At 34.4% G+C, this 26,925-nt stretch overlaps 1 protein-coding gene across 2 annotated transcripts in view; it reads left to right on the top strand.

The window, feature by feature from the left end:
• The first annotated feature begins 466 nt into the window (after window positions 1-466).
• The window catches only part of F13A1 (coagulation factor XIII A chain), a 66,262-nt gene continuing 39,803 nt past the window's right edge, over window positions 467-26,925 (top strand). Inside the window, exons 1-7 of one of the 2 annotated variants that reach the window (XM_072411755.1) lie at window positions 467-590; window positions 4,668-4,835; window positions 4,926-5,114; window positions 18,962-19,213; window positions 20,139-20,257; window positions 20,890-20,997; window positions 25,458-25,632. In XM_072411755.1, coding sequence (XP_072267856.1) covers window positions 4,679-4,835; window positions 4,926-5,114; window positions 18,962-19,213; window positions 20,139-20,257; window positions 20,890-20,997; window positions 25,458-25,632 — 1,000 coding nt within the window. In that variant the 5' untranslated portion in view covers window positions 467-590; window positions 4,668-4,678. Of the gene's footprint in view, window positions 591-1,397; window positions 1,419-4,667; window positions 4,836-4,925; window positions 5,115-18,961; window positions 19,214-20,138; window positions 20,258-20,889; window positions 20,998-25,457; window positions 25,633-26,925 lie in introns of those variants that run through there. The other variant, XM_072411754.1, reaches the window with a different exon arrangement.

Consider the following 26,925-nt stretch of genomic DNA (forward strand, 5'->3'; position numbering starts at 1 on the left):
TGGGTCCAAGTATTATTTTTATGAATAAATGTGTTTGTCATTAAATGTACTAGGTCTGCGCATTTCAGTTTTCTGTGTTTTTTTATTATATTAATGTTTTTATATGTAAAATATATATGTAGAATGTTCCGAACCCTGTATGTTCTATGTACTATTTATTAATACATGGACTAAATATTACCAGTGATATACAGTTATTTGCAGAGAATAATCTGTTTACTGTTAAGCATAGTACAAGAACGTTAGTTTATTATCCCATGAAAGCCTGTTGCATGTATTCCATTAAAGAAAATTCTAGAGTATAATGGCACAACAAGCCTGTTTGTAGCCCAATCACTGTCATCTGTTTCCTTTTAGTCCCAATGACCACATTTTAACAGAAGTCTATTTTAAAGCATGCATGCAATCTGATAATAATTAACAAGATGGGATGGGTGGAGAACATGGAAAAGAGAAACCAATGAAACCATGGTGGTAAAATGGGTGGGGAGAGGTGGAGTAAGGGGGATATCTCTAAAAAAACAGAATATTACAAGGCACTTCTAATTCTGACATAAGGCACAGCCACAAGCACTTAGGAGAAGGAAAAGGTATGCATTTATTTCTGCAAAGTGTGACAGCTTACAATGTGTGTCTGAATGCTTGCTTTAAATGTAGTTATATTTGGTATTTAGGAATCTTTCTAACACTATTTAGGCAATTCAACTTGGTTTGCATATAAATTCGCTACTAAAGAACTGGGTTGATTTAATAAAGGCATAGATGTCTACTTTGCTAAAAAAAAAAAATAGTAATAAGGGAAAGCTGTGTCCACTTTAATCAGCCAATCGTGTCCTAGCAAGTTATGTTTTTTTAACTTCCCTTGCACATGATTGGGTATTTAAAGTGACTGAGACTGTATCCAGTTTACTAATGTTTACTGAATTCAAACTTTGCAAACTTACCACTTCTTTAGTAAAGATCTGCTTTTCTAGAATACAATTGTGTTTAAATTTTGATCATATGTTGATGGAGATTTGTCTTTTTCTTCTTATAAGCTTGTTATATAACTATTATTTATATGTAAACCAGATAAATAACCCCCCAAAATATATAAAAATGACTAAAGAAATTAGTTCTTCATTTACTAAACCAAAATAAAAGTTTCTTCTGGCACTTCCTAAATGGTATAAATATTAGCAATGTCTACTTACCTAAAAAGCTTAGAGCATACTGTATTTTTAAGCAGGGTATACAAGAGAATGTTTTTAATTGTTTGATATGGTTTACTTAAGTTTGAATTTTCATAGGAATCTATTTCATTGTGTCCTTTTGGCTATCCTTTTCAATAGCAGCTAGACAAATATTTGTGTGTGTTTATAGCTGGGCTTCACGAAAACTTAGTTTTGCTTGGAAGAATTATCTGTCATCTTATTCAAGTAAGAAAATGACCTCAGGTGCAGCTGGAAGACTGTGGAGATTTGGCATCGGGGTATTGAGGCGTAGAAAATTGACAGAGGACAGATTGCCTCTGGGAACTGACCACTTTTAGTGTTTTGGTTTGTTAGCAGTACATGCTTTTTGACATGTGACCAGGTCAGAGGGCACAGAAGTAAGCCATCTATGGAAAGATTCTAGGCAATACTATTTATAGAAATAGCAAAATCTAATAAAAAATATTTATTTCTTTATGTTAATGAATTCATGAAATATTTCACATTTGAAATAATTTTAAATTTGTCACACTGGCTGTACAATAGATATAATACAGCAATAATAAACAACTTTTGCAGATGATTAAAATACCTAGTTCACAAATATGTCTGCCTACTATGGCAAAACTAAGGGCCTCATTAACTGAACAGGGTGCTATAATAGCCTCAGTATCCTACAGGTGCCAAAATTAGCTGACAAATACCATTGCTTCTGGCAAATACCTTAATTGCTAATTCAGGCTTGCAGCCAACTCCCTATCACTGTGCTAAAAATATTTTTTTGTTAGCAAAGTTGGTCTAACCCCTTCACTACCAACGCATTCTGTTCATTTTCATATATGTGCCTGTTAAACATAAAGATTGTTCAAAAAAGCATTTTATATATTCTGAAGCAGATACCCTGTAGGTACAATATTATATGTCACACAATATTAGTACTGCTGCCTAACAAAATGCTGCAGGAAAATAACATAATTTTAGTGCACATAACCGCAAGCAAAACACATTTTTGGTAGATATAAAAGATGAGATTGTATTTAGTGAGTAGATATCATATGTTAAGTCTGAATACAATTGACGATACACACTCGACAAACTATGATACCCAATAATGTCATCAGAAAATGTTTTAAAATATTTCCAGCTCATAATGACTTATATCCAACATATATTATACAATTGTTTTTTACATATTGATATGCACATATTAAAGTAGCTCTGTCCATTACTTCCATAGGAAATGTTCCCTTTATTTTCTCTTCCTATGATATTCAAGGAATTTTGAGATGCATGCAACACTCTGACATGAAGGCACAGACAAAAATAGGAAAATTGTCATTAGTTCTCACCCTTCCTTGTCTAATGTATTGCTATATATGTTCCAATTGGAGAGATTGCTTTATGTCCTTTTTGTGTTTTTTGGAGAAAACCCCCTCAATGGGGGACACAGACAGCAATAGAAACCTTACATAGGTTGTAAACCTTTTCCATTCCAAATATATATAATATCATATATGTATTATAATATAATTCTATAAATATTGAAAAAAAAATATTTTTTTCCTGCTTTAAAATATATGTGTTTGTGCATCTCTCTCCTGTCTGCATATACATTTCCCTACTAATTATATGTGGATCAAATGCCATGCGTATTTCAGCAAAAAACTGGTTGCAAATGACCCGTTGACCAACTAATAAATTGGTTAAGTATATCAGTTTTGGGTCAACCTTTAGTATTGATTTACTAAAGGAGTATAGGCCATTCACATAATATAGAACAACCCAATTGCAAGGCAGATTTTACAGAGGTAAAGGTAAATAGAGGCAGAGGTAAAAGACCCAATCACATGATACAACATCTAAAAGGATTTTTTATTCCAAGTTATTGGATAGTTGAAGGCAGCAGAACCTCACCTATTTCACTAAACTAGTGATGGAACGTTATCTCTTGCAACTGGACTATGAGAAATACTAATTTTTCTTCAATAAAGCAACCTATTTATCCACCAAGCTGATATATTTATGACACAACACCTGCTCAGGTTGCTTCATACATATTCAGCCTTAAGGTGCTTAGATTCAGGGGATGGCTTATTCCCAGCTTCCCCAAAATCTAAACGAATCAAAAGAGATAATAAAACACTATGTATACTAAAAATGTTTGTTTTTAATTCCAAATTAGCACAGAATACAGGAAAAAGTTTCTGCTCTACTGGCAAAAAGAACAAAATGTGCATGAAAGCTTTATCCTATATCTTGTGCTAGAGTTGAAATTAAGAAAAAGGGTTTTAGTAACTATAACTATAACTATATAACTATAACTGCACACTTTCTGGGCTCTATTTATAATACACAGAATCAGAGATCCCCTTAAACATTCCCTTGTCGGAATCTTCCATTTCCATGTGTTTCAATGGCAATAATTGATTCCCACGAGGGAATGCTTCAGAGAATGTATGGTTCTCTGTTTTATAAATAGAACCCTCAGTGTTATCTCAGAACTAAATTTGCTTACCTAGTTTTTTGGGGGGGGACTACTGAGTGTTTAGTCACTAGACTATGCAAAAATAAAATAGTTTGAGAGTCCGAATCGCTTAGCAAAATCAAAATAGCCAACTTTGACACCACTCAATCTACAAAAATGTTGTGTGTTGTCATCTTTGCAACAGGACTTTGATTTATTCCTGATCAGTAGAAGTGCTGCTTTATTGCAGTTGACATGCAAAATGTAATGCATAAAGAATTGTATTACATAGAGAAAGCTGCAAGGGGTAAACATGGTAAAACATCAGAGCATTCCAATCTCAAACTCACAAGCTACGTTATATAGGTATGCACCGAGGATGCAAAATGTTGGGAACTGAGCCAAACCCACAGTGCTGTTTCAAAATGTTGTAAAAAACTGTAAAGGAAATGAGATGTTGAAACATCTGAGAATATACTTGATTCATATAAACAGAAACATGTTGTTTTGGAATGTTTGAGGTACAAAGTACAAATAATTATAAATAAAAATGAATCATTTTATTTGCTGAATAACATAAATCTGGGTGAATATCTACATAAAGCTCATGGAATCAACATAAATATATAGCATTCCAAGTATACATAGTATTATGCATGGTATTGGCAAATAAATATATAAAACTATAATTTACAACATTTTTTTTTACAAATCTATCTTGTTGCCATTACTCAGCATTACAGGTCTGCCATTGCATGTCAAGCTGTAGGACTTCAGGACAAAAAGGGTACAGAAAATGGGGAATCTTGGAACTAATAAAGAACATACATTTCCACACTTAGCTCCACTTTAGATGTTGTTTTTTTATTTAGATTATATTACAATATAATATATAAAACAAATGTACATTTGATAATGATCAACTGAGAGCACTGTATGGCCATAAACTGGGGTAATGTATAATGTATGGTAAAAAAAAGTCTCTCCACTCATGGATTGTTGTGTTTTAGTGACCACCATAATGTCAGAGCCTAAAGAGACTAAGGTAGAGAAGAAGAAGGAGCCAGTGAGTTATACAGGTCGTAGAGCGGTGCCTCCAAATGTGTCTAATGATGATGAAGATGAAGTTCCAACTATGGAAATTTTTGGGGTCATCCCAAGGGGTGTCAACATAAAAGGTAAAACATTTTTTTTTCCTTCTTGAAACAGTAAGAGTACTGATGATTTTTTGGCAGTAAGGCTTTAAAGTTTTTATTCTGCTTTCATAGATTACCTGGAAGTTGAAAATGTTGAGTTATACAAGCAACGGAATGACAAAAATAAAAAAGAGCATCACACAGACCGATACTATAATAACAAACTCATCATACGTCGTGGGCAGAAATTCGACATTAGAGTTGACTTTAACCGGCCATATGATCGAGAAACTGACCAGTTTTGGGTAGAGTATGTCATTGGTAAGTTTGCATATTACCAGGGGATAAAAAACTGAAGTCACTATTGGTAATATTATTTTTAGCATTAATATTATTTTGTTGGGTGAAGTTCTACTGAAGGTCATTTTAAGATAACTTTACTAAAGCAGACAGGAAGGAAAGAGAACAAGGACAGGGGAATAAATAAGTTACGGTTAATCTATGGAAACAAACGTATAAATGTAAAGACTTATACGTTTCTTCTTCTATACAGAAGCCTCCAATCAAACAGGGGCTTACAATTTAATGCCCTATCATTGTCATGTGTCATTAGCACAGTCCAAGGCCAATTTCTAGGGAGAGCTAATTAACTTAACTGCATGTTTTTGGAATGTAATGACGAAACTGTAGTACTTGAAAGAAAACCATTGCAAACAGAGAGAAAAAAAATGGCAGATAGGAGTCCTGGCCAATATTCAAACCTAGGACACCAGTGCTGCAAAAGCAACATTGCTGCCCACTGAGCCACCATGCAGCAAATATATATTTATTTTGTAAAGTAAAAATATAATATATTAAAAATGGAAACATGGCATCTGTGTATAGGAAAACAGTTTTAACTACTTCTTATAATATTTTTAACACATACTCATCTGGTATGTGGTAATTTATTAACCCTTATTTATTGTATCTGGACTAAATCAATGCTAAAGTACTGTGGTGCATTTAAAATTGTACCAATATTATTTTCATATCAAACTTCTGCACCAACATCTTCCACTGTGCACATACAGCTTAATAGGGTTATTTCCTTTATTTCTCAAACTCTTTAGCCCTATTTATAACCTGTTTTGTTTTTTCTAGCATTTTCATATATATTTAATATCTATTACCCACATAACTATTTTGTGTCATTTGAAATAACTATGTCTGTATAGGTTCCTAATATTGTTGTACTGTTCACTAGTAATAAACTTAAGCTCTATGAAAGCTCAGCAATACCATATTCGTTATTGACAAGGTTATTAACCTTAATCTTAAGCTTTATATCTTTTCTGATATAAATACACACAATATCAACTTTTCCTATTTACACTATCCCTAGCCTATCCCTAACCATAGCTTGGAATATTAGTAGTCCAACTTATTTCTAAAAGTTTCAAGTTCTTCCATCTGGGTTTATATAAGAAATCAAGTTAAACTAAAAAAAAACTGTGCAATGTTAATGGAATACTTTATTATGATCACAGCACTTATTTTTTTTTTTATTATAATTCCTACCTACTGCTTGGAAACAATAATCCCGGTTTTACCTAAGTAAACAGGTTTCCCACCACATTATCTGGGGAAAAACATACAGTTGTCACTTATTTGGAAGGATTGTTCTTCATTTTAAAATTATTATTATTACAATTTTTATTAGCACCAACATGCTATGCAGCACTGACAAACCTGCAAATTTTACTAGTACAAACAATTACACAGGAAGATAACAAAACCATGCCCAATCAAATTTATGATATAAGATAAAAAACAAAATTGTGTGTCAGTTTATTTCCTTTCACAGCAAGTTAATGCATTGGCATGCTTTGCCCTTGGAGCTGTGGTATCAGGTTTCCAGGGGAGAAAAAGCAATTGCATGGCCCAAAACTTTTCACTTTCAGGAACTTTGCCAAGATTCTGATCCAGAGGAAGGCAAAAAAACAAACAAACCTCAAACATGGTTTAATTTACTCCAACAGGGGAAAAAAAGTTTCCTGATCCTAGTCTCCTAATCCTTATGATCCTGAATCCTTCCTAGTCAGTGAATGGTTGAGAATGGTTGAGCTCGTGTTGAGAGATGCTTATGGGGTCTGTGCTGTGCACAACTGCAGTATATCTCCCAATGTATTCTGTCCAGCGGTGTCACTTGCAGCAGCAGGGAATTAGCAGCATCTTCTGCTTCCCTTTAGCCATGCAGCCTGAAATAAACTGTCTCGGTATCCCCAGCGCACACTCTGAGGCTGTGCACAGCTGAAAGGGATTAAGGGAGCCGATTAGAGCCCCTGTGCTTCCATTGGCTGCTGGGGCCTCATAGCCTCTCTGCTCCCATTGATCCGTACCTGTTGTAGCGTTTAGCTGAGATAATTTTTGCTTGAGAGACTCTTGTGTTATTTACTGTTGCTGACCATTTCCAGTCCCCTTGTACGCAGCCTGGACTGACCCGGACTCTGCTTGTGCCTACTCCCTCTGTATCTTGTTTGGTGGACTGATCACCCATGTATGACTTTGGCTTTGTACTCTGGATTTTCCTTGTAGTTCTTGTAATGCATAATCTGTGGGCTCCTAGTCTGCTGCCAGCCCATCCCAAGATGCCATCCTTTGCGCATTAATTCCTGGGGGCATCCTTGTGCTAAGAGACGCAACCAATCTTGCGAGATTGAGCTTGCTAAAGGTGAAGCCTGCAGCGTTAGATTGGTTGCCGGTGAGTACTGGTGCTGACCAGGACCTTACACATGGTTACCAGTTTTACAGGTTGCTCCTAGAAAATGTCTTGTTCTTGAATGTTAAAATTATATATTTAAAAAAAAAAAATGAAGATTGAGCTAAAGATGTAAATTTACTTCCAAGCCTGTTTTATTCTTTTGACACATGCATTATTTTTGCTGGTTTGACCTCTTCTATCTTGTGTTATTCCTAAACACAAGGCATATTATCATAAATCTACAAATGACAGATTCAGTTTTAGCAGGTACATTACATCTAATCAAAAGCAATTATAGTGTCTCCAGTACAGAGCTGTCATGTACTGAATTGCAAAATCTATAATATAAATTATGTTCAGTACTAGGCACCAATCAACATTGTAATTGTTAAAGTACATTATATAAGTGACTAAAGCAACCAAACAAAAATTTATTAAAGATAAAGGTTACAATTTCACTGGATATGAACGTCATTATGGCAGTATTAGAGCGAATAGTCTATGTGATTAAATCAGCTAATGCGGCCATTTATTTCTTCTCTGGAGGCAAGATTCTAGGAACATCCGTAAATAATACAAGTGCTGATGCACTTATGTCATGTTCTAATGATATAAACTGTATCTGCATAAATCTGAAGGACAGAGCAACATACCACATTAGGTTTATATATTAAGATATGTATTAGCCTAGCCACATAAAAATCATTACAAACCACTTACTCACTTGTATTCACCCAGTATACAAAAGGCTTTTACGAAAAGGGGAAGATTCCCTGGGAGTTCTTGTGGCTAGGACATTACTCTGTAATAGGATTCCGCAAGATGAAGGAAATGCATTGCAATTGGAGTCACGATAGACAAATGACTGGCCTTAGTGATAATTTACGTCTTTCTGACTTAACCTTATCAATGCTCACCAGCCTTACCCACAGCTAGCTTCCAATGCCCTTTTATACATTTACATTTAGCAGACTGAACTTCTCCATGACCAAATAAAGGAAAGGTAGGTTTAATTTTTAGTAAAGTTTTTTTTTGTTTATTATGGAAATATTCCAGCGTGGTAGAGGACCATACTCATTGTTGCTTTTTTGTTTTTTAAAAGTATTTATTAAACAATCACCTTGTCAAATCTTTTTTAACATTTGCTTTGCTTGGCTTACATGGTAAGTTCAAAAATATTTATATGAGATTTAATGGGGTGGTTTTGGGTATTGTTTTGATATCATTAGTTGGATTAAAATAATTAATGTTTGCTGGGAAAAAAATATTGGTTTCGCAAAATAATAAAAGAAACTTTAGTTTTATTGACATAAAAGTTGTCAATATATAATCATAGTTGCAGTCCAAGACAAATACCTCCACTGGTCTTTACAATATGATCTAACACACCACATATGTTGTGAGTTACATAGTTTCCTGGTGGAAAGAGCCATCCCCTGCAATGCCTCCAGTGTAAGAAAATCAAGACTTCTTCACCTGGAGGTCAGCTATGACTGAAAAACATTCAATGCCTATAAGTATGACACTAATAATGTTAGATTTTAAGTAGATTACTTCAATGATGTTTCTATCCAACTCTAAGCAAAAATAAAATTAGGAAGCAGCCCGCGGGTCACATCCGACCTATGGAGCTGCCAGATCTGGCCCTCTCTAAATTCCCTCTCTACTCATTGTCTTGCAGGGGATGGGGTGCGCACATCTCTATTTCTCTATGAGATTGTGCTGCCAGGAGAGGGAGCTTCCTGAGCATGCTCAGTGTGAGCTCCATGAGAGTGGGCGTGTACAGCAGCAGCATGGGAGCATGTATAAAACTTCATATCTCCTACACCGATTGTCATAGAAACCTGAAAATTTCAGGGTACACAAGGGACCCTGAGAGCTGCTACTAAATCAAATATGCAGCCCCCTAAACATAACAAGTTGGCAGACCCCTGCGGGCCACTTCCATGGCAATGAGCATTAGGGTACTGTCAGTTCGCTCCATGCTGTGATGCCCCAAATATATTCTTGCTCATTCTCAAAACTTCAAGGCTGCATGCAGACTGGCGGTGAGGTTGCAGTGGGGTTACCCCTTTCTCATGCTATAGCACCCTGCCTAGGGGAACACACTCGCAAATGCTCTCTACCACCTGGAGTCAAATCTGCAGATGCTCCGGTGCGAGGGACTGAGCGGCTGGTGGGGTGCCTGTTACACATAGCTGGCCACTTACCTTCTCTGAACCCCAATTTCTCTGAAATAGGGGAATGTTGGCAACTTGAAATGTGGACGTCAGTAGGAAGTCCCTTTTGTTCCCCCCTTTCCCAATAAAATATTACACCTATCACATCATGCTACCCTGACACAAAGCTCCCCCCTTACTCTCTATGAACCCCATTTTTTATGTAAGAAAAGGGAAATGTAACTGCAAGTGCAGGACTTTTGTGTCTAAGTCCTCCTAACACTACAGCACCATCACAAGATAAATAAACTATACCTGTCATACCATGCTACCCTGTCACACATAGCTAACCACTTACCTTCTGTGAACCCCAATTTCTCTTTAACAGCAGAGAAAGGGAACTCTTGTGGCCACCCCTCCCCCTTACTAAAATGTTATCATTCCTACCATACCATTGTGCCCTGTCAAATTTAAATTTCTCTTTAAATTCTTTGAACCCCAATTTCCTCTGAAAGGGGAGCTGTAGGTATAATAAAATGTAGGATTCACTGTGGCGCCATCACTAGAAAATGTATAGCTTTTATACCATGCTATCCTGTTACAAAAACTGTCCTCTTACCTTCTGTGAACCCTAACTTCTCAGGAATGGGGAGATGCAGGAGCCTAAAGAAGTTATCTGTCACATTGCATTTCTCTGGAAGTATCCATTGCAGCAATGTTGGGGTACAAAGAAGGTTAGAGTCCCCCTATAACTGTCAGGACGCATTGTATGGTGTAGTTTCTGCTCTGTGGTACAGGAATAGTGAGCAGGGAGCAATATATGACCACCCAGCACTGTAATATAACTTTAGTTTTGTATCTTTCATTAATGAAATTAGCATCAAATGGTGTATTTTTTTTTTTTTTTTTTTTTGGTGCACGTACGTTACCATAACTAAAAACATTTCAATTTAATTTCATTTTAAATTAAAACTTTTCTAGTTTTAAACATACATCTTTAATGTTTGTTTGCATTGTGGCCCATAAGTTTTATCTCAATGTCAACAGTGGAAATGTTTTTTTACTGACACCAATTTTACCTTTATACCACTGGGCACCATTGTTCTCCCAATCTGCCACACCCTGTAATAATGAATTCCATCAAGGTAGGAGCAGATAAAGTGTTATTCTTGTGCCAATATCATGTATGTCTTCTCTGTCCCAATGTGTCCCTCTATCTATCTCTATGTGCATAAATTCCAAATTTAGGAGGTATGATCTTGATAGAGCAAGGATTTGGTTTCTTATGTTAGAGCTGCCTCTGATTATTGGTGGTTTGATGAATACTGGGGAAATATCAGAGACAGCAATAAAGGTGTAGGAAGCACCACAGAAAGAAATAAGAAGGGGCATGAGGATACATGCATTGTATGTCCTCCGATACAGATTTTTCTAATCTTCTGGGACTAGTGGTAACTGGCCGCAGTGCCATTTCTCTGAAGCTGTAGGCATAGGGGTTCTCACAAGCCAGGGAAGTGCTCTGCTAGTTTTATAAACAAGTTTTATAACAAAAGGTAGATTTTTCAACATACTGCATTCCTAGATTACTCTTATAGGAGAGCAAATCTTCACTTTTTAGGTTCTACTTTAACTGCCCAGAATTTCATCAATGCAAAAGTTCTGTAGCTTACACTTGATTTTCTGATTGAGATTTTTTTCCTGGAGCTCTTACAACTTGCACTGAATGAATTTGACAAGCCATAGTACAAATACACAAAGCAGGGCCTGCAGTATTGGAACAAAATTAATACTATTTCATCAATATTTTAGTTTTACTGTTTTTAGCATTTTAAATTAATGCTGATGGGATTCTAAATGCTTCAGTGATTTTTTTTTCAGCAGCTTAGCCTTGTGCTTAATAATAAATGAAATGGTTCTCAAGCCTACAGCTTGACACAATATTTATATGAGTTTAATTTCTCCAATATTCCTGTGCTTACTCATTGGTTCCTGGATTATGATGTGGTATGCTCTGTAAACAATTCATAAAAAGTGGTTTAGGGTGTGTGCTAAGGTCAGAATATGGAACTGGTTCTTTTCTTGTATGCTTAGGGAGCCCAGCCACCCATTATTTTCCAATTTCCTAGATATTGTGCAATCCTGGGCTCTAATGACTTGTAGATATTTTAAAGTTGATCAGTTTCTGTAAACCTGTGGGTGAAATAAATTATTATTTTTCTGTTCTCTATATTAGTGTTTTTTGCAGCTCTTTTATGATTGTTTAATTCCGCACAGAATATTTAGCAGTAATTATGTTGAATAACACAATTAAAATGATAATAAAATCTGTTAAAAGAAGAAAGATGAATAGCTGAGAATTTCAAAAGTGACTGCAATGAATTATTGCTTAAAGTAAACCTGTTCTTTCCTAAAAATACTAGTTACTGGCTGTCATTCTGACCCTATTGCCTCAATAATTTTAGTCATTAACACAATGGCCTGAAATGCAGAATATAGAAAAATTCTTTTAACTAAGTTGTAGGTGAGTGGCTTGGAAAGTAGAAGATTGGAGGTCTAGAGCTAGGTCTGCATATCTTCTGGGAAGAGTTTTTTTTTACCTTGGTAAAAGGTGCCACAGTCCATTGATTCAATGAGCCTGATTTATTAAAGCTCTCCAAGGCTGGAGAGGATACACTTTCATCAGTAAAGCTGAGTGATCCAAGAACCTGAAAGAGATCTGGTCCAGGATTGAAAATATTTGCTAACAAATACCATATTACTTTTAAGAAATCCATTCCAGGTTTGTTGCATCACCCAGCTTCACTGATGAAAGTGTATCCTTTCCAGCCTCAGAGAGCTTTAATAAATCAGGCCCAATGTGTTTGAAGTCAAGTGAGATAGTTATATATTTTGTACTAGGCCCCTCACTCTCCTGTGCCATCTTTTTTTCCTATTGCAATGGACTCGGTAATAATGCTCACACTAAGCAATGAGCACATTTTTTATTATATGTTTAAAATCAAACTTACCCTGTAGATCTAGGTCAGATGCTATGTTGGCCATGCAGCATGGAAGTACTTTGGATAAACTAAAAAAAAATTAGTAAAAATGCAATAAAACATACAGAGCATCCCACAGCCAACTCAGTTAATGTACACCTGCTATATCCCAAGATCAATAGATATTTGAAAAAAAGGACAGAAAAGGGGACTTAGATAAGCAGTATATATATATATATATATATATATATATATATATATACAAATAATTTACAATTATATTTCTGTACAATACCAATATTTTTGTAAAAAACATTTAATATAAATATTAAAAACAAATTATCAAAGACAGGACATGCAGTACATATGTGCATGAAACATTCTCTACGCATTTCGTGGATCTGGTCCACTTCTTCAGGAGGAGTTAAATCTATAATTCAAAAGTATCATTTCAGAGTTACATACAAAAATATTTTAATCCAAATAACACAATGGATTGCGTTATAGATGCAGCACTGCACCTCTGTATCCTCTCTCTTCTTATCCTCCAGGCCAAAAGATGCCGTTCCTTGTGGTGGGCGCAAGCCCCATCCTCTCAGACAAGAAATACTTTTCCTGTGTGTAGAGGCTCGGGTGCTTCCGCCAGCACTGCAATAATAAAAGGGGTTAAAAAAGTTAAAAAGCACTTTTTTACAGAAAACATGAGAGAAATGGGTTCTCAACTCCCAATCCTAAAATTTTCATGGCAAAGCAAACAACCTTTAAAAAAATAAAGACAAATTAGGTTTAATACAGAAACAAAGTAGTTTTCTTTAATTGCCGATATCTGAAAGCCCTAATCGATATTCCTATTTTAGTCAATAACCTAACTGCATACTTTTGGAATGTGGGAGGAAACCCAAGTGCCCACAGGAAACCCACTGTTCTAAAACATAGAAACATGGAGGTGGGACAGGTCCATTGGCCCCTGGCGATCAAGATTTTATGGCAATCAAGATTAACATGATCTATAAAGTGGAATGGAAATAAAAATATAAACATAAGAAATACTATTGAAAGGCAAAACAGAAGTAACATGGTGGTGGAAGGTGTTATGGAGTCTCACATTTGTTTCAGCTTTTAGATGTCAGCCCCAAAATGTATGAATTTGTATTAATTTACTACTGTCAGGTTATTTTCTTATACATTTATAAAGTAATTCTATTCATTGTAAGCATTTCACAATATTAATATCTCTTTATACTGTTATTATTTGTTTTGTGGAATATACTGCAATCCTCAAATTTAGCAAACACTGTCTATACAGATTAATGATTTCTAATTTAATTCTGTATGCAAGAAACCCTATTATAGTCTTATATTCTACAGCTAATGTTACACAGATTTCTGAATATTCTATTTTCCATGCACCCTGTTGCTGTTTTATTTATATTCCATTGCTGTTTCCTGTCTGTGTACTTTCCTTCCTCAAATGATTCCTTTCTCGAGACACAGCTCTTGAATACTTATTGCTAAGATTATAAAGCCAAAAGGATGAATATTTCCTATGAGGATCTGCAGAATGAAACCATTCTTGGCTAAATAAGCCTTTTATAACCCTTTTAGTATTTTCATTACACCAGTAAACACAGCATGCACAGTTCACACACAGAATTTTATGTATGTAAAACACATTGACAGATAATTACATTTAGTACAAAAAGGAAAGTCCTTGACTAAAATGATTCTGCTTGCAAATCAGTTGCCTTAATTTATTTGAATATGGAAAAAAGTAGGAAAAATGATAAAGTTATTGAGGTTTAGTAAATGGGGTTGACTGTTTTCATATAGGCAGACATGGATTCCCCTATGCTGGTCAAAGGGAATTCATAGTCTTTTTGTACTTCGGTACACATGTATAAAAGATCAGATCTCCTCAATCTGTGTGCGGCCTCATTCACACCCTTCTGGTCTTGTGCAGTTTGGTATTGTTTATTGTTAATGTGTGTAATGTACCACTACAACGCACAGAAAATACAACCGTACTTTTATCGTGATGCAATGCATAAAGTGGGTTACCCTATGTTGCAGTGCACCTCAACCAGGTGTCAGGGGTGAATTATTTTATTATGATATGGTGCCATTTAAAATGATTGGCATTGCAAATCTTACATTATGCCCTAGAATGCATTGCAGATTACTACAACGTATTGGTGTGAAGCTGACCTTTGTGCTTTTAAAACCTTATTTCTATGTATATTTGCAATTTTATATGCATATTGGACCAGCTATAAGGTATAGCTATATAGGGCAAGGCTGTGTTTAATGTAATCATTCAACCATGTTCCGGAATAATTATTTTCCTTTTTTGGTTTTAATTTACCATAGACATGTTCGGGTATTCAAGGTAGACACAGAAAGATAGACTCTCATGGACCTGATCCTGGACTGAAAACATTTGACAATTAAAAGGCAAATTATTTTTAAAAAATCATATCCAGGTTTACTGGATCTCCCAGGTTCTCCCATGATAGTCAATCTTCTCCAGTCTTTTGTTATTAAATCAGATCTTCATCTTGCTTATCAGGCTTAGAAAGGAAAGTTAGCGGTCTTTCATTTAGTGAATCACAACACAAGAAATGTATTTCATGTGTGTCTGATATCTTATCCCAAAAGATGTTAAGCAAAGTCAGCATAATTGTGCAGGTTCACTCTAAGCTTCCGCTAATGCCTAATCAAAATTTCTGTATTCAGCACAAAAATGAATGCACAATGTGAAAGTGATAGCAAAATACATTGTAAAATTACTGCAATGATAATCTAAAACTTGTGCTCGCTCAAAATGTGTTCTAATTCCCCTTTAATGTACCACTTGCATATAGAAAGAGTGAGATGCTTCTATATATTTGTAATTTTTATTAAAATGTAGTGCAAATATTTGCAGTCGTTTTTTCAGGACTCAGATAAGCAGGACTTAGATAAGTATAAGGTAGGAAATTACCAAGAAGACTAAAACCTAAGATCCTGGCACACATATATGGGAGCTGTTTTACTTTACAAAGAATTTGTCATATTTGTTCATCCACACAGCCTAGTCCCATAGTAGTTGTAGTAAATTAATACTTACAAGTTTTCTTCTCTGTCTTCTGTAACTTGACAGTCAAAGTAGAAGAAAATATTCCTCTTGTAAGTATGTTATTTTTTTATATTTTACTAGACAAGGACTGCAAAGACTGATATTACCAAATCAAATTCTACTGCTTACATCACTTGCATATAAAATTACATTTCATGCTTAAATATTGATTACAGATATGTAATAAAGTATCAGTGCATTTGTGAATTATGTGCACCACTTATCCTACCCACATTTATACTAACCTATTTGCTTCTTGCTAGTAATCTTGCTTCTTAGATTTTTCACCATTTTTGCTGCAGAATACTGTCAATAAGTAGTTAAATCTCTCGGGAGCAAGAGATTAAAATATCACCTTTTAAATGGCAACTGGTGTCGATTTTGAAAAAAAAAAAATTATTTTTAAAAAACATTCAAAGAGCTTTAGAATAAGTTGTTTTCCTTGCCTTGTGATTTATTGGAAAACTAAGATTTGCATGGGCTCTAATTCAAGAAAAATGTACAGTTGCATGCATAAAAGGAATTAAAAGTGTTGTCCTATGATCCTTGACAAAAGCTACAGTATGTCATTTCATGGGACTTGGAGCATTTCTGGATAAGCTCATTTTCTTTGGATTCCATTTGTAAATAGTACATTTGCAAGAATGAATTGTTTAAGAGCTTTCCAGTCTAATCATTTATTATTTTTCTTCTGTTAACCATTGTGTGCTATAGATGTTTATGTATATCAGTTTGGAATTTCTTTTTGAAGTTCTGCTTCAAGAATTTCATAAATGTGAGATTTAACTATGATTTTACCCTATATAAATTTTAGGGTTATATATGTCAGCATGCTATACTTTCTGATTTACCAAACTACCAACTACTATACATGATCCACATGATTTTGTTTTTATTTGTGTTTATTAATATAGCATAATGCGTTGGGGTAGAATATTTGGAAGCGCCCTTATTTAAAGACTGTACTGTCTGGTTGTTATATAATAGTTCTAAATACATTTCTACCAGTTTGAATATATATTAGCGCATTTACTTCACTTTTCTTTGATATGAACCCTTATGTAATAACTAGGAGTAGTACTTTTTTTTATCAGAAGCTGAATGGTAAAATTATTACAACTAATATTATAAATAAAAATATTTAATAATTGCCAAAGTATCATGCTGACCTCAAGACTTTTGATTTTTTTGAATATTATTTTTCTTCTTTTTATATTACCTAAATTGCATACCCCCATTCACACAAAGCATGCTATTTTTCAACCTACCTGTCACACTTTGCTATTTATTTATAATGAAAAAAGATCCCCAGCATCCCATGGCTGCAAGTAACATTCTGTAATAAATGTTATTGTAGAATAACTAGTACAATAAAAAAATGTAACAATCTAATACACCTAGACTTCATAGTAATGTCAGTGGAACCTATTGGGTTTTATCCAGACTCATGCTGAGATAAAAGTAATACAGAAAATATAGCACAACCCCATGATGAACTAATGTTCAGGAAACAGAGAGTACTTATATAATCAGAATGAATGGTTTGCCAAATTTACACATAAACTGATCTCCCATACATAAACACGTGGACACATACCTAAACATCTTTTAATGGCAATATATTTCCTTCAAGATTCAATTTGCTTTGATGAGCGTAGGAAAATATATCCACCGTGCAATCACTGTCTGTTTCCTGCTGTTATATCATGTCTCCTTCACTTCCATCGAGTTCCTTTTCTTCTCCTTATATCTATAAATTGTCTCCTAACGCAATTCATATTGATGTGATGTACACAATGGTGCTAGCTATTTTTAGGTCACATTGTGTAACAGGAATGCTAAAAATCCATCATTATTGATTAAAGTCATGTGCATTTCCTAATGTAGCAAATATAATGATAAATGTAATCGCCACTGACCACGGAAAACCACTTCAAATGTGTTTCCAAAAATACTTGAGTATTGAGTAATTTTTCATATATATAGATTGACACTGGCTAGATAGAGACATTAAAGTGGTGTCTAGGGTAAAATGTCATATCTTCCATGCAATGTTCATTACTGCTTTGGCCTTAAATAAAAAAGATTAAATAAGAAAATAATTACTTTCATTTAAAAAAGACATCATATCATATGTCCAATACAAGTGATTAGATATTAATTGATCACTTTATGCTGTACCTAACTATCTGGTTTATTCAATAATGTAGTACAAAAACCACCGCTGATAGGCAAAATGAATTAATGCGTAACATCGACTCCTAATTCCTAACCGATTGGACTCTGTTTGCTATTTTTTTTTTTTTTTGATTAATAAACTTTGGAGCTCTGCAAGGTGGCCTAATATAAGGAACATCTAAAAATGTTAATTTAGTAACCTGAAAAACCTACATTTATCCTAAATTGCTCCCAAAAAGTAGCAGTTTACTTTCTGTGCCTAAGCATTGATGTGCATTGATGTTTGGTGGTATCACTACTGTGCTGCTTATTGTTTGTTGTACCAGAGGATCTGCAGTACAAGGCCTGCTTTTGCTTCTATGTTTTTTTTTTTATATATTTTGTTAACATAAGTTTTTTTATAAATTATCCCACCAGTCAATAAGTCTTATGACCCCTTACAACAGAGACACAGAGAAGAAATTCACACCAGCTACACTGGCAAACACTAAACTGCTGGTCTTCCCATGATAGTTGCTGGATATTATACCAACATTGCATAAATATGACCCTATGCCTCTATGTAATGTACATCTAACTGTACATCTAAAGGCACTTTTGAATAAAATAAATAAAAGTACTAATAAAAGTGCTAGCAACTATTTTTGACCTGAATAATGAATTAGGTTACAACTTAAGCATTTTACCTAATTGCATTTTTTTAAATAAATCATTATTGCCTGGAATAAAAAACTGTTATTTTCCGTAGATCAAACAGGTCTATTTAGAAAGATGCAGAGGAATCACATTGTAAATCAATTATTTTCCTTTTAATTTTTTTTCGATTTTTCCTTATCACCACTAAAGATTATAGTTAGGAAAATAATAATGGCCAAACCTCATTTCCTAATAAGTCAGTACAGTGAAATAATAATAGAAAGCTGTAAAGAAATGATGTTATTGTAAACATTGCCATCATTGATAAATAAAATGGAGCTATATTTTGTTTTATTTAGGTCGTTACCCACAACAAAGCAAAGGCACATATATACCAATCCCTATTGTGGAAGAGCTAGAAGTAGGAAAATGGGGAGTAAAAATTACCTATATTGATGGAAACTCTGTCAGTCTGTCCATAATATCAGCTCCTGATTGCATTATTGGCAAATTTCGCATGTACATTGCTGTTTTAACTCCATATGGTATTCTGAGGACAGCCAGAAGATCTGACACTGATACATACATTCTCTTTAATCCTTGGTGCAAAGGTAAGTAGCATACGGTAAAAGATTATGTAACAAATAATATATGTTCTAAACGCTTTTATGTTGTAAAAATGACCAATCATGCTTATTTCCATGTCAATGCCTTGGTGCACTTTACAAATGTAAACCACAGCACATCAAAACCAAAGATTTGAGAAGTCTTGAGCTACATACAACACTACATAACTGTTGGTCCTGACAAGTATTTATAATTGCCCCAGGTGAAAATCTAGCATGTGTACAGTGGCCCCCCTGACGTAAAAAAGTCTGAAACACAACCTACTGAGTCAGATCTATAGCAAAGCTCAGGCTCCTTGATTATTGGAGAGCTCTGGCGTTGGAGTGTTAATAACTGCAAAGAAATTAGACATTTCCCAAAGACAATGAGACAATGTTTTTTTTGTGTAAGTAAAATTGTACAGAGTACAGATTGCTGGAAGCATCCATCTGAGAAGTGGGACTATATTAGCCAAAACTGGCACATATCAACATCCATTAAAATCTTACATTTTTTTACCCAAGTATTCCATAAAATCAACATAGGATATTGTACAAAGATAAATCATTCATACTGTAACATTACTATGTGATAAACATTATATATTCACATTGGGGTTTCCTTGTATAAAACAAAACAAAAAATTAGAGGTCTTGGACTCAGACAATACAAACAAGACAAATACAGAGGCTTGATGGATGATTGGACCTCAAATGGCAATAGTTAAGATGTCAGGATACCAAAGGATGAATTTGATATTACTATCTCATTTTGAAGTAGCTTAGTCTTGGATGCCTATCTTCGTTTTCCCATGTTGTGTTTATTGTTTTTCATTGTATTTGTATTTGCACATATATATGAAATACATATTTGTATAAAATATTGCAACAACTTTGTTTTATTCTATTTGATTTATTTTATCCTACATAGAGGATGCTGTTTACATGGATGATGAGAGGGAAATAGAAGAATATGTAATGAATGACGTTGGTGTAGTTTTTCAAGGAGAATTAAATAATATTAAGACACGACCCTGGGAGTATGGACAGGTGAGAATAATAATAATAATTATTATTATTATTATTAATAAACAGGATTTATATAGTGACAACATATTATGCAGCGCTGTACATTAAATAGGGGTTATTTATTTCATAAGTTGATCATTTTTTTTTAAAACTGCATACATTCTGAGACATTCATAAGTCAATGTCTATACCCATTATCTGGGTTGTATGTTGTGCTTCTGGGGCTGTAGTCATAAGGAACCCTTGCAGATCTCCTCCCTGCCAGCATGAGCTGTTGTAAGTATGAAGTACATTACCATTATTATAATCCTAATTGTTATAACAAAATGAAGAATGAAAATATATAGAAATATATAATATAATATAAATTTGACACAAGCTTTCAAAAGAAAAAAGTGCTACAGAAGCAGTTAGCTTTCCGCCTCTTCCTGTCAACAAAAAAGTGTGTATGTAACCACACAAAATAGATAAAAAAAGGTAGATAGATAAAAAAATGTCACTCATCTGACACAACTATAAACTACAAATACCAAGTGGAATTGCTATACCTAATTACAAGTATGTAATTAGGTATAGTAATTCCACTTGGTATTTGTAGTTTGAAGATATTTCACCCTGGTAAATTTATGTGTTTCTGTCTAATGTCATTTCAGTTTGAAGAGCAGATACTTGATGCTTGCCTTTTTCTAATGGACAAAGCAGAATTGGATCTCTCAGGAAGAGGAAACCCTATTAAGATCAGTCGTGTTGGATCGGCAGTAGTATGTATTGAATTTTTGTTACATACACTTGTATTTATCTGAATGTATTCAAATAAAAACTCAATGATGTGCATGTGTTTGTATGTATGTGTAATGTGTGTGATACCCTTTGGCTGGCAAAAGTAATTAGTAGTCAGGAACTGATTACTTTTTTCAGAACGTCCTCACAGACTGACCTATTCATTGATATACGGGGTAATGGGACATATGAAAATAACAGCACACCCCATGGAAATGATGAATTTCCCTCATATATGAAAAGGCAAAAAATTAATCTAAAAAAAGTTAGTATATGAGATTTAAACCAGACCTATTGGCAAAGATGATATATACATGTTGATAAAAATCCCAAAGAACTTCGCCTTTTTTATTATTTATTTCAATTTCTACATGAAGACAGAAAAACAGAAAAAGGAAATCTGACCTAAAGCAAACCAGTCCATCTAATGAAATGTATATTTCCTTTATATACAAAACGTTTATATACAAAATGTTTTGTACCTTTCTTTGTATTTCTCTTCAGCAGTCACATGACAAGAGTGGGCAGACAATGGGGAATCTTTTATTTTTCTTTCCTGCAGGGTAAATTGGAGTAATCTCTATATGATTTTAAATGCATTAACTTTATCTGTCAATTACCTGCAAATTGAAATTTTGGGGTTCTTGGTTATTTCTTTTAGTATGAAACAGCTCTTGGGTTTACTTTGTTATGATGGCCAGTCCTGGACAAATGAGCAGTCCTTTGGAACCGTTCCAATTATGGATTATTTTTCCAAACGTGGTTTAGTGATTTCAAATAAATGAGGTGATATTTTTCTGGATTTAGACATATCCAACACAACATTCTTTGTGATCGCCTTAGAGAGCTCTTTAGATCTTGGCATGATAACATCTCTCATGTCAATAGCAAAAAGAACATCAGACCTTTAATATAAAAATATTAAATAAAACTATTTTCACCTGTATGCACCCCCAAGAAGCTTCTGATCATCTGTAAACCAGACCACCTGATTCCAATTTATGAATGCATGAGTGTGAGAAGTGTAGGAATGAGTTTACTTTTTATGAGACATATCTGCATTTTATTACTGGAATTCATGATTCATTTATATATGAATACATATTTCTAATGTTATGTAATAACAATTATTATTACATTTTTTTTTCATATAAGTGCCACCAAATTACGCAGTGGTGTAAAACAAAAATGCTGATAACAAACCTGCATGATAGATGAGTACAATGACAATGAGAAGACCATGTCAGATAGAGCTCACAACCTAAATAGTTTGATCAAGTATTTTACCTTTACTTCTAGACTCTGAATATAAATCTAATGCCTGAAATATGTTAAAAAAGGGTGACATTTTCCATGGCGTGCACCTAGTTCTTCATATCACTTTCTGCCATCTATATAATGCAAATATTTATTTAAATAGTGCAAGAAGCACATTGCAAAGTGCAGATTGCACTTCTCATTGTTAATAGGCAGAATTACTTTTTTTTCTACTTGCTACTTTTTCTTTTTTTCTATTCTACTGGTTGCTATGTGTTACTACACTTTCCTTCTTGCCCTGTTTATTACAAAAGATTAACCTCTTACAACATGCTGAAAATGGCACAAATAAGCACCAGGACTTTTTTTTAACTTCCATCTCTAACCTTGCCAGAAGCAATCCTGTAATTAGTTTTACCTGAAGCCACACTTACAATGCAACTTCCTTTATTGCTGGCAGAAGTCTACATGCTGCAACAGTCTAGTCTGAGAATACGGGCATCCAGCTAAAAAAGGAGAGCTCTGTCCTCATTTACTCTGAACCTTATTTATATGTAACTACTTGGTTACATGCTAATGTATTTCTGCTACAAAAACAAATTGTAGAATGCAACCTGTTTGGACCACATTTGTTTTTAAACTTGCACTGTGGAACTAAACTCCAGAACCTAAAACACACACAAAGAGAAATGTGTATTTAAAACATTTATAAAATATACTTTCACCTTCCATGTGGTCCTGATACATCTTTAATTTTTCTGAAATGTCCTAACCATCTTTGCTTTCCTGAAATGTCCTCTTATATTTTGTCATTCTCTTCTGTTCCATCCCTTAGTGCACAGGTTGTCCCAAAGTAAGGACTTGTACAGTAGGGAATCTTCTTGTCTCTGACAACCATTACCCAATAGAAACTCTTCTTGCACCAAACTTTAGCAATAATTGAACCATATTTTTTAGGTACACAGTGTTCCTATTGGCTGATGGTTGTCATGCACAGGAACAATCTCCACTGTGTACCCCCTGCAGTAAATGAAAGCTGGATGCTATCTACAAAGGTATGACTACTCCCCATTTCTGCAGCACTGACAAAGAAGCAGAAGATATGGCGTGGCCTAATTTAATATTTTAGGGTTCAAAATATTTTATACAATTTAATTTGTATCTATAAGTTAGATGCTTACCCACCAGAAATGGCAAGTGAGCAGAAAGGGTTTGGTTAAACTTTAAAGGTTAACCCAGACAAGCAACTAAATACACAATTAAAATTCCAATATCGGAGCTGATTTACTTGACAGATACTTTAATTGTTTTCTAGCCTCAAACTTACACAGCCATGTTGGTGGGATGACTCTTCCCTGCTGCAATTAGGGCAGTACATCCTGGTCACCCCCATTTCTATCTTGTGATGGATCGGAACACCAGCTGCCAAACCCACATATATCACATAGATTTTCTAACAGTAGTTGCTTCTGTGTCACTTAGAAGAAAAATTCAACCTGTTTACATAACATTGGAAGAAGAAGTCTTTTTATGAACAGTTGCTGGGCAAAGTGGCATATGTGTAGCATAAAAATGTCACCCAGGTTACTTCTAATTAAATTACAATCCAATGGTGTTCCATAGTTTTATATGCAAAGTTAATAAGCTGGAAAAATGTTGGCTTTATTTTTCATCCTACCTAATTTTGAACTGATTGGTTGCACTGGGTTTTCATGACATTCTCTGTGCCTGCTGAAGTCATTGTCCATTATTGCCCATGATACATTATCCTACTTCGCAGTAATATTTTATATAGCATAATGCAGCTGTGAACTGTCTGCCTTACTTTCCATTCTTGCACTATTACTGACAATGCTGCATAGGATATAGAAAGTCATGAAAGACTTTACTTATCAGAAAAAGCATACTACACCATTTTAGTCCTGCATGATAGAAAGTGGCAGGCCAATATCTAATGTTCAGCAATAAGTCATTTACAGTAATTGACTGAACAATAAAAATGTATAATGGTTTGTGACATCAAAGACACAGAGAAGCTCCAGGGAAGTCAAAGACGTTGACTTAAGACTTAATTGAGGGTAACATTTTAACATTGTTTCAAAAGCATGTAAAGTAGTAGATAGTAATGGAGGTAGATGGTGTGAAAACTTTAGATCAGCTGGTGAGAATAACGAATCTCAGAGAGAGGCAAAAATATATGTCAAATGTATTATCTTTTATTTTATTTTGAATATTACAAGAACAGTCTATACCAGTCTCACGTCCCGGAGGACAGTAAAACAGAACTAAACCCTTTCCTCTTAAAATTTCGATCAGGCAGATTGTTTTTTTGCAGAAGGGACAAGCAAATTCCCTTTCTGCAATAAAATAACCTTACCTGCCTGATTGCAATTTTTTATTCACCTGTCCTTGTTCCGCTGTTGTGAGTATTCCCATCTTCTTTCTTCTTCTCTGGTTCTGATCTTCAGGTATCTTGATTGGCAGGGGCCAGGATGACATAACTTTGGACACAAGAGATCTTGGGATACCTGGAAGATTCCCGCATGCACATGAAAAATAGTTCCACTTCAAGGGCAATTATATATATATAAATATATATATATATATATATATATATATATATATATATATATATATATATATATCTATAGGAAGCAAAAATTCACTGCTTGGTTTTACGGCATGTGTGTATTCATGTCACCTGCGCTCCAACAAAAGATATGGCACATTGCAAACTTTTTTTTGGAAAACCCCTAAAAGCACAGTGCTCAGTATTCCAGTAAGATTTGTTTTCCGTGTATTCCTTTTGCAAATTTGTATTTTATTTCTAACATTTAATTATGTTTCAAATCTATGGCAATTAGAGAGAGTAAATGTTCCTTAAATTATTTTATCCCCATACCACATCAACTATCCAAATCTAAAAAAACATTTTGCCCATAATTTTTCATCTTTCCTTTGAAACCTTGAACTGCTCATATTTCCCTTCTCTTCCTATAGATTTTTTACATTATTGTTACTTTTAGGAACAGAATTCCTTTGAAAACTGAGCACATGAAAGGTTTAAACATTTCCACACATAGGGTGAGCCAACCAGCACTGTGATGAATCTTAATGTTAAGGTCTGGGTTTAAAAAGTTCTCTGGAAGTCTGATTGTTACAGAAGCTGTTTTCTTTTGTTTAGATGAATGCCAGAGATGACAATGGCGTGGTTGCTGGGAACTGGAATAATGATTACACCTTTGGTGTTGCTCCATCTGCTTGGACTGGAAGTGTAGACATCCTACTAGAATATTACAGTTCTAAATTGCCTGTAAGATATGGACAGTGTTGGGTCTTCGCTGGTGTATTCAACACATGTAAGTAGTGAAAAACACAAAATCTTCTCTACAGGTTTCGAAATGTACTGTTAGTGTGGTACAACTATGTCACCTAATTTATAATAATTATTAGGTTTTTTATATTAAGTGTTTTTTCAAAATGCAAAAATACAAAGAGAGTGGCATCAAATGTAAAGAGAACCCAAGTCAACATTACATTGAATAACTTTGTACACAACCTAACCTACACAACCTTGTGTAAAGAAAAGAAAACACCATGTTTACTAAACCATTGGTTTTAATGTTTTGGCATATTGCAGATTACAATGCAGTACCCATTATGTAAATAGAATTAGAGACAAAATGTTGAAAATATATCAGTAAACTTTATTCCAGGTTGTTATTATTGTGATCTGCTAAGGGAAGATTGCAAATGCAATTTTTTCAAGACAAGTATACAGGATTTATTAGGGCAGGAATATCTCAGAATGACAAAAAACAATCAAGTGGTAAATAAGCATATTTGGGGTTTTATATGTACCCCAGTTATATTGGTTTTACCTGAAAGGTGGCATTCAATCCTAAATGATTCATATTATTTTCTTTGCTTTCAGTTATCATTTAGCACAGCACATCAGTATTATAATATCCGGTGGTCCTAGTAAAGATAATAGATGCAGTGTAATTCTCTGTCAGACTTATGTCAGCAGCATTTAAAACTAGCCTACAGTTTTGTGACCTTAATCGTTTCATTTACAACAACATGAACACACACTTATAGTGACTCACACTGCTGCAGGGCATGGAATCTTGTCCATCTCATAAGCTCATATATATTTAATAATCACAAGATGGAGGGAGATCATGAAAACTGGAAAATAATGTGCAGTACATTTCAATGGTAAATTCCACAAGACATCGCAGAGATGAAAGAAAAACAAAATCATATTTTATTTTCACTAATTTACTTTATGAGCATCCCTAGACTCTGTATTTTTTTCTAAAAGTACAGTAAATGAGCTAAAACTCTTTTCTCATACTAGGAGAACCTGTTTCCCAAGAGAACTTATTATTAGTGGTATGAAAATATTCTTTGCCATCTCTATTCCCGTGGGAGGGTGATAAAGCAGATATGAATCAGGTCAGCAATATAAGGCACTGGCTATTCAGTGGTCTTACATGACAGACACTTCTGCAAGTACAGCAACAGCAAACAAAGCTAATTCATTTTACAGTCCAATCCACTACTCACCCTCCATTTTTCCCTTTCCTTTTATCACTTTGCAACCAGAAATGTTCTAATTGTATGGTGAGAGAATGTGGATACAGCAG

This window comes from Pyxicephalus adspersus, chromosome 5, assembly GCF_032062135.1.
Source record: "Pyxicephalus adspersus chromosome 5, UCB_Pads_2.0, whole genome shotgun sequence".
In the NCBI taxonomy this organism is placed as follows: domain Eukaryota; kingdom Metazoa; phylum Chordata; class Amphibia; order Anura; family Pyxicephalidae; genus Pyxicephalus; species Pyxicephalus adspersus.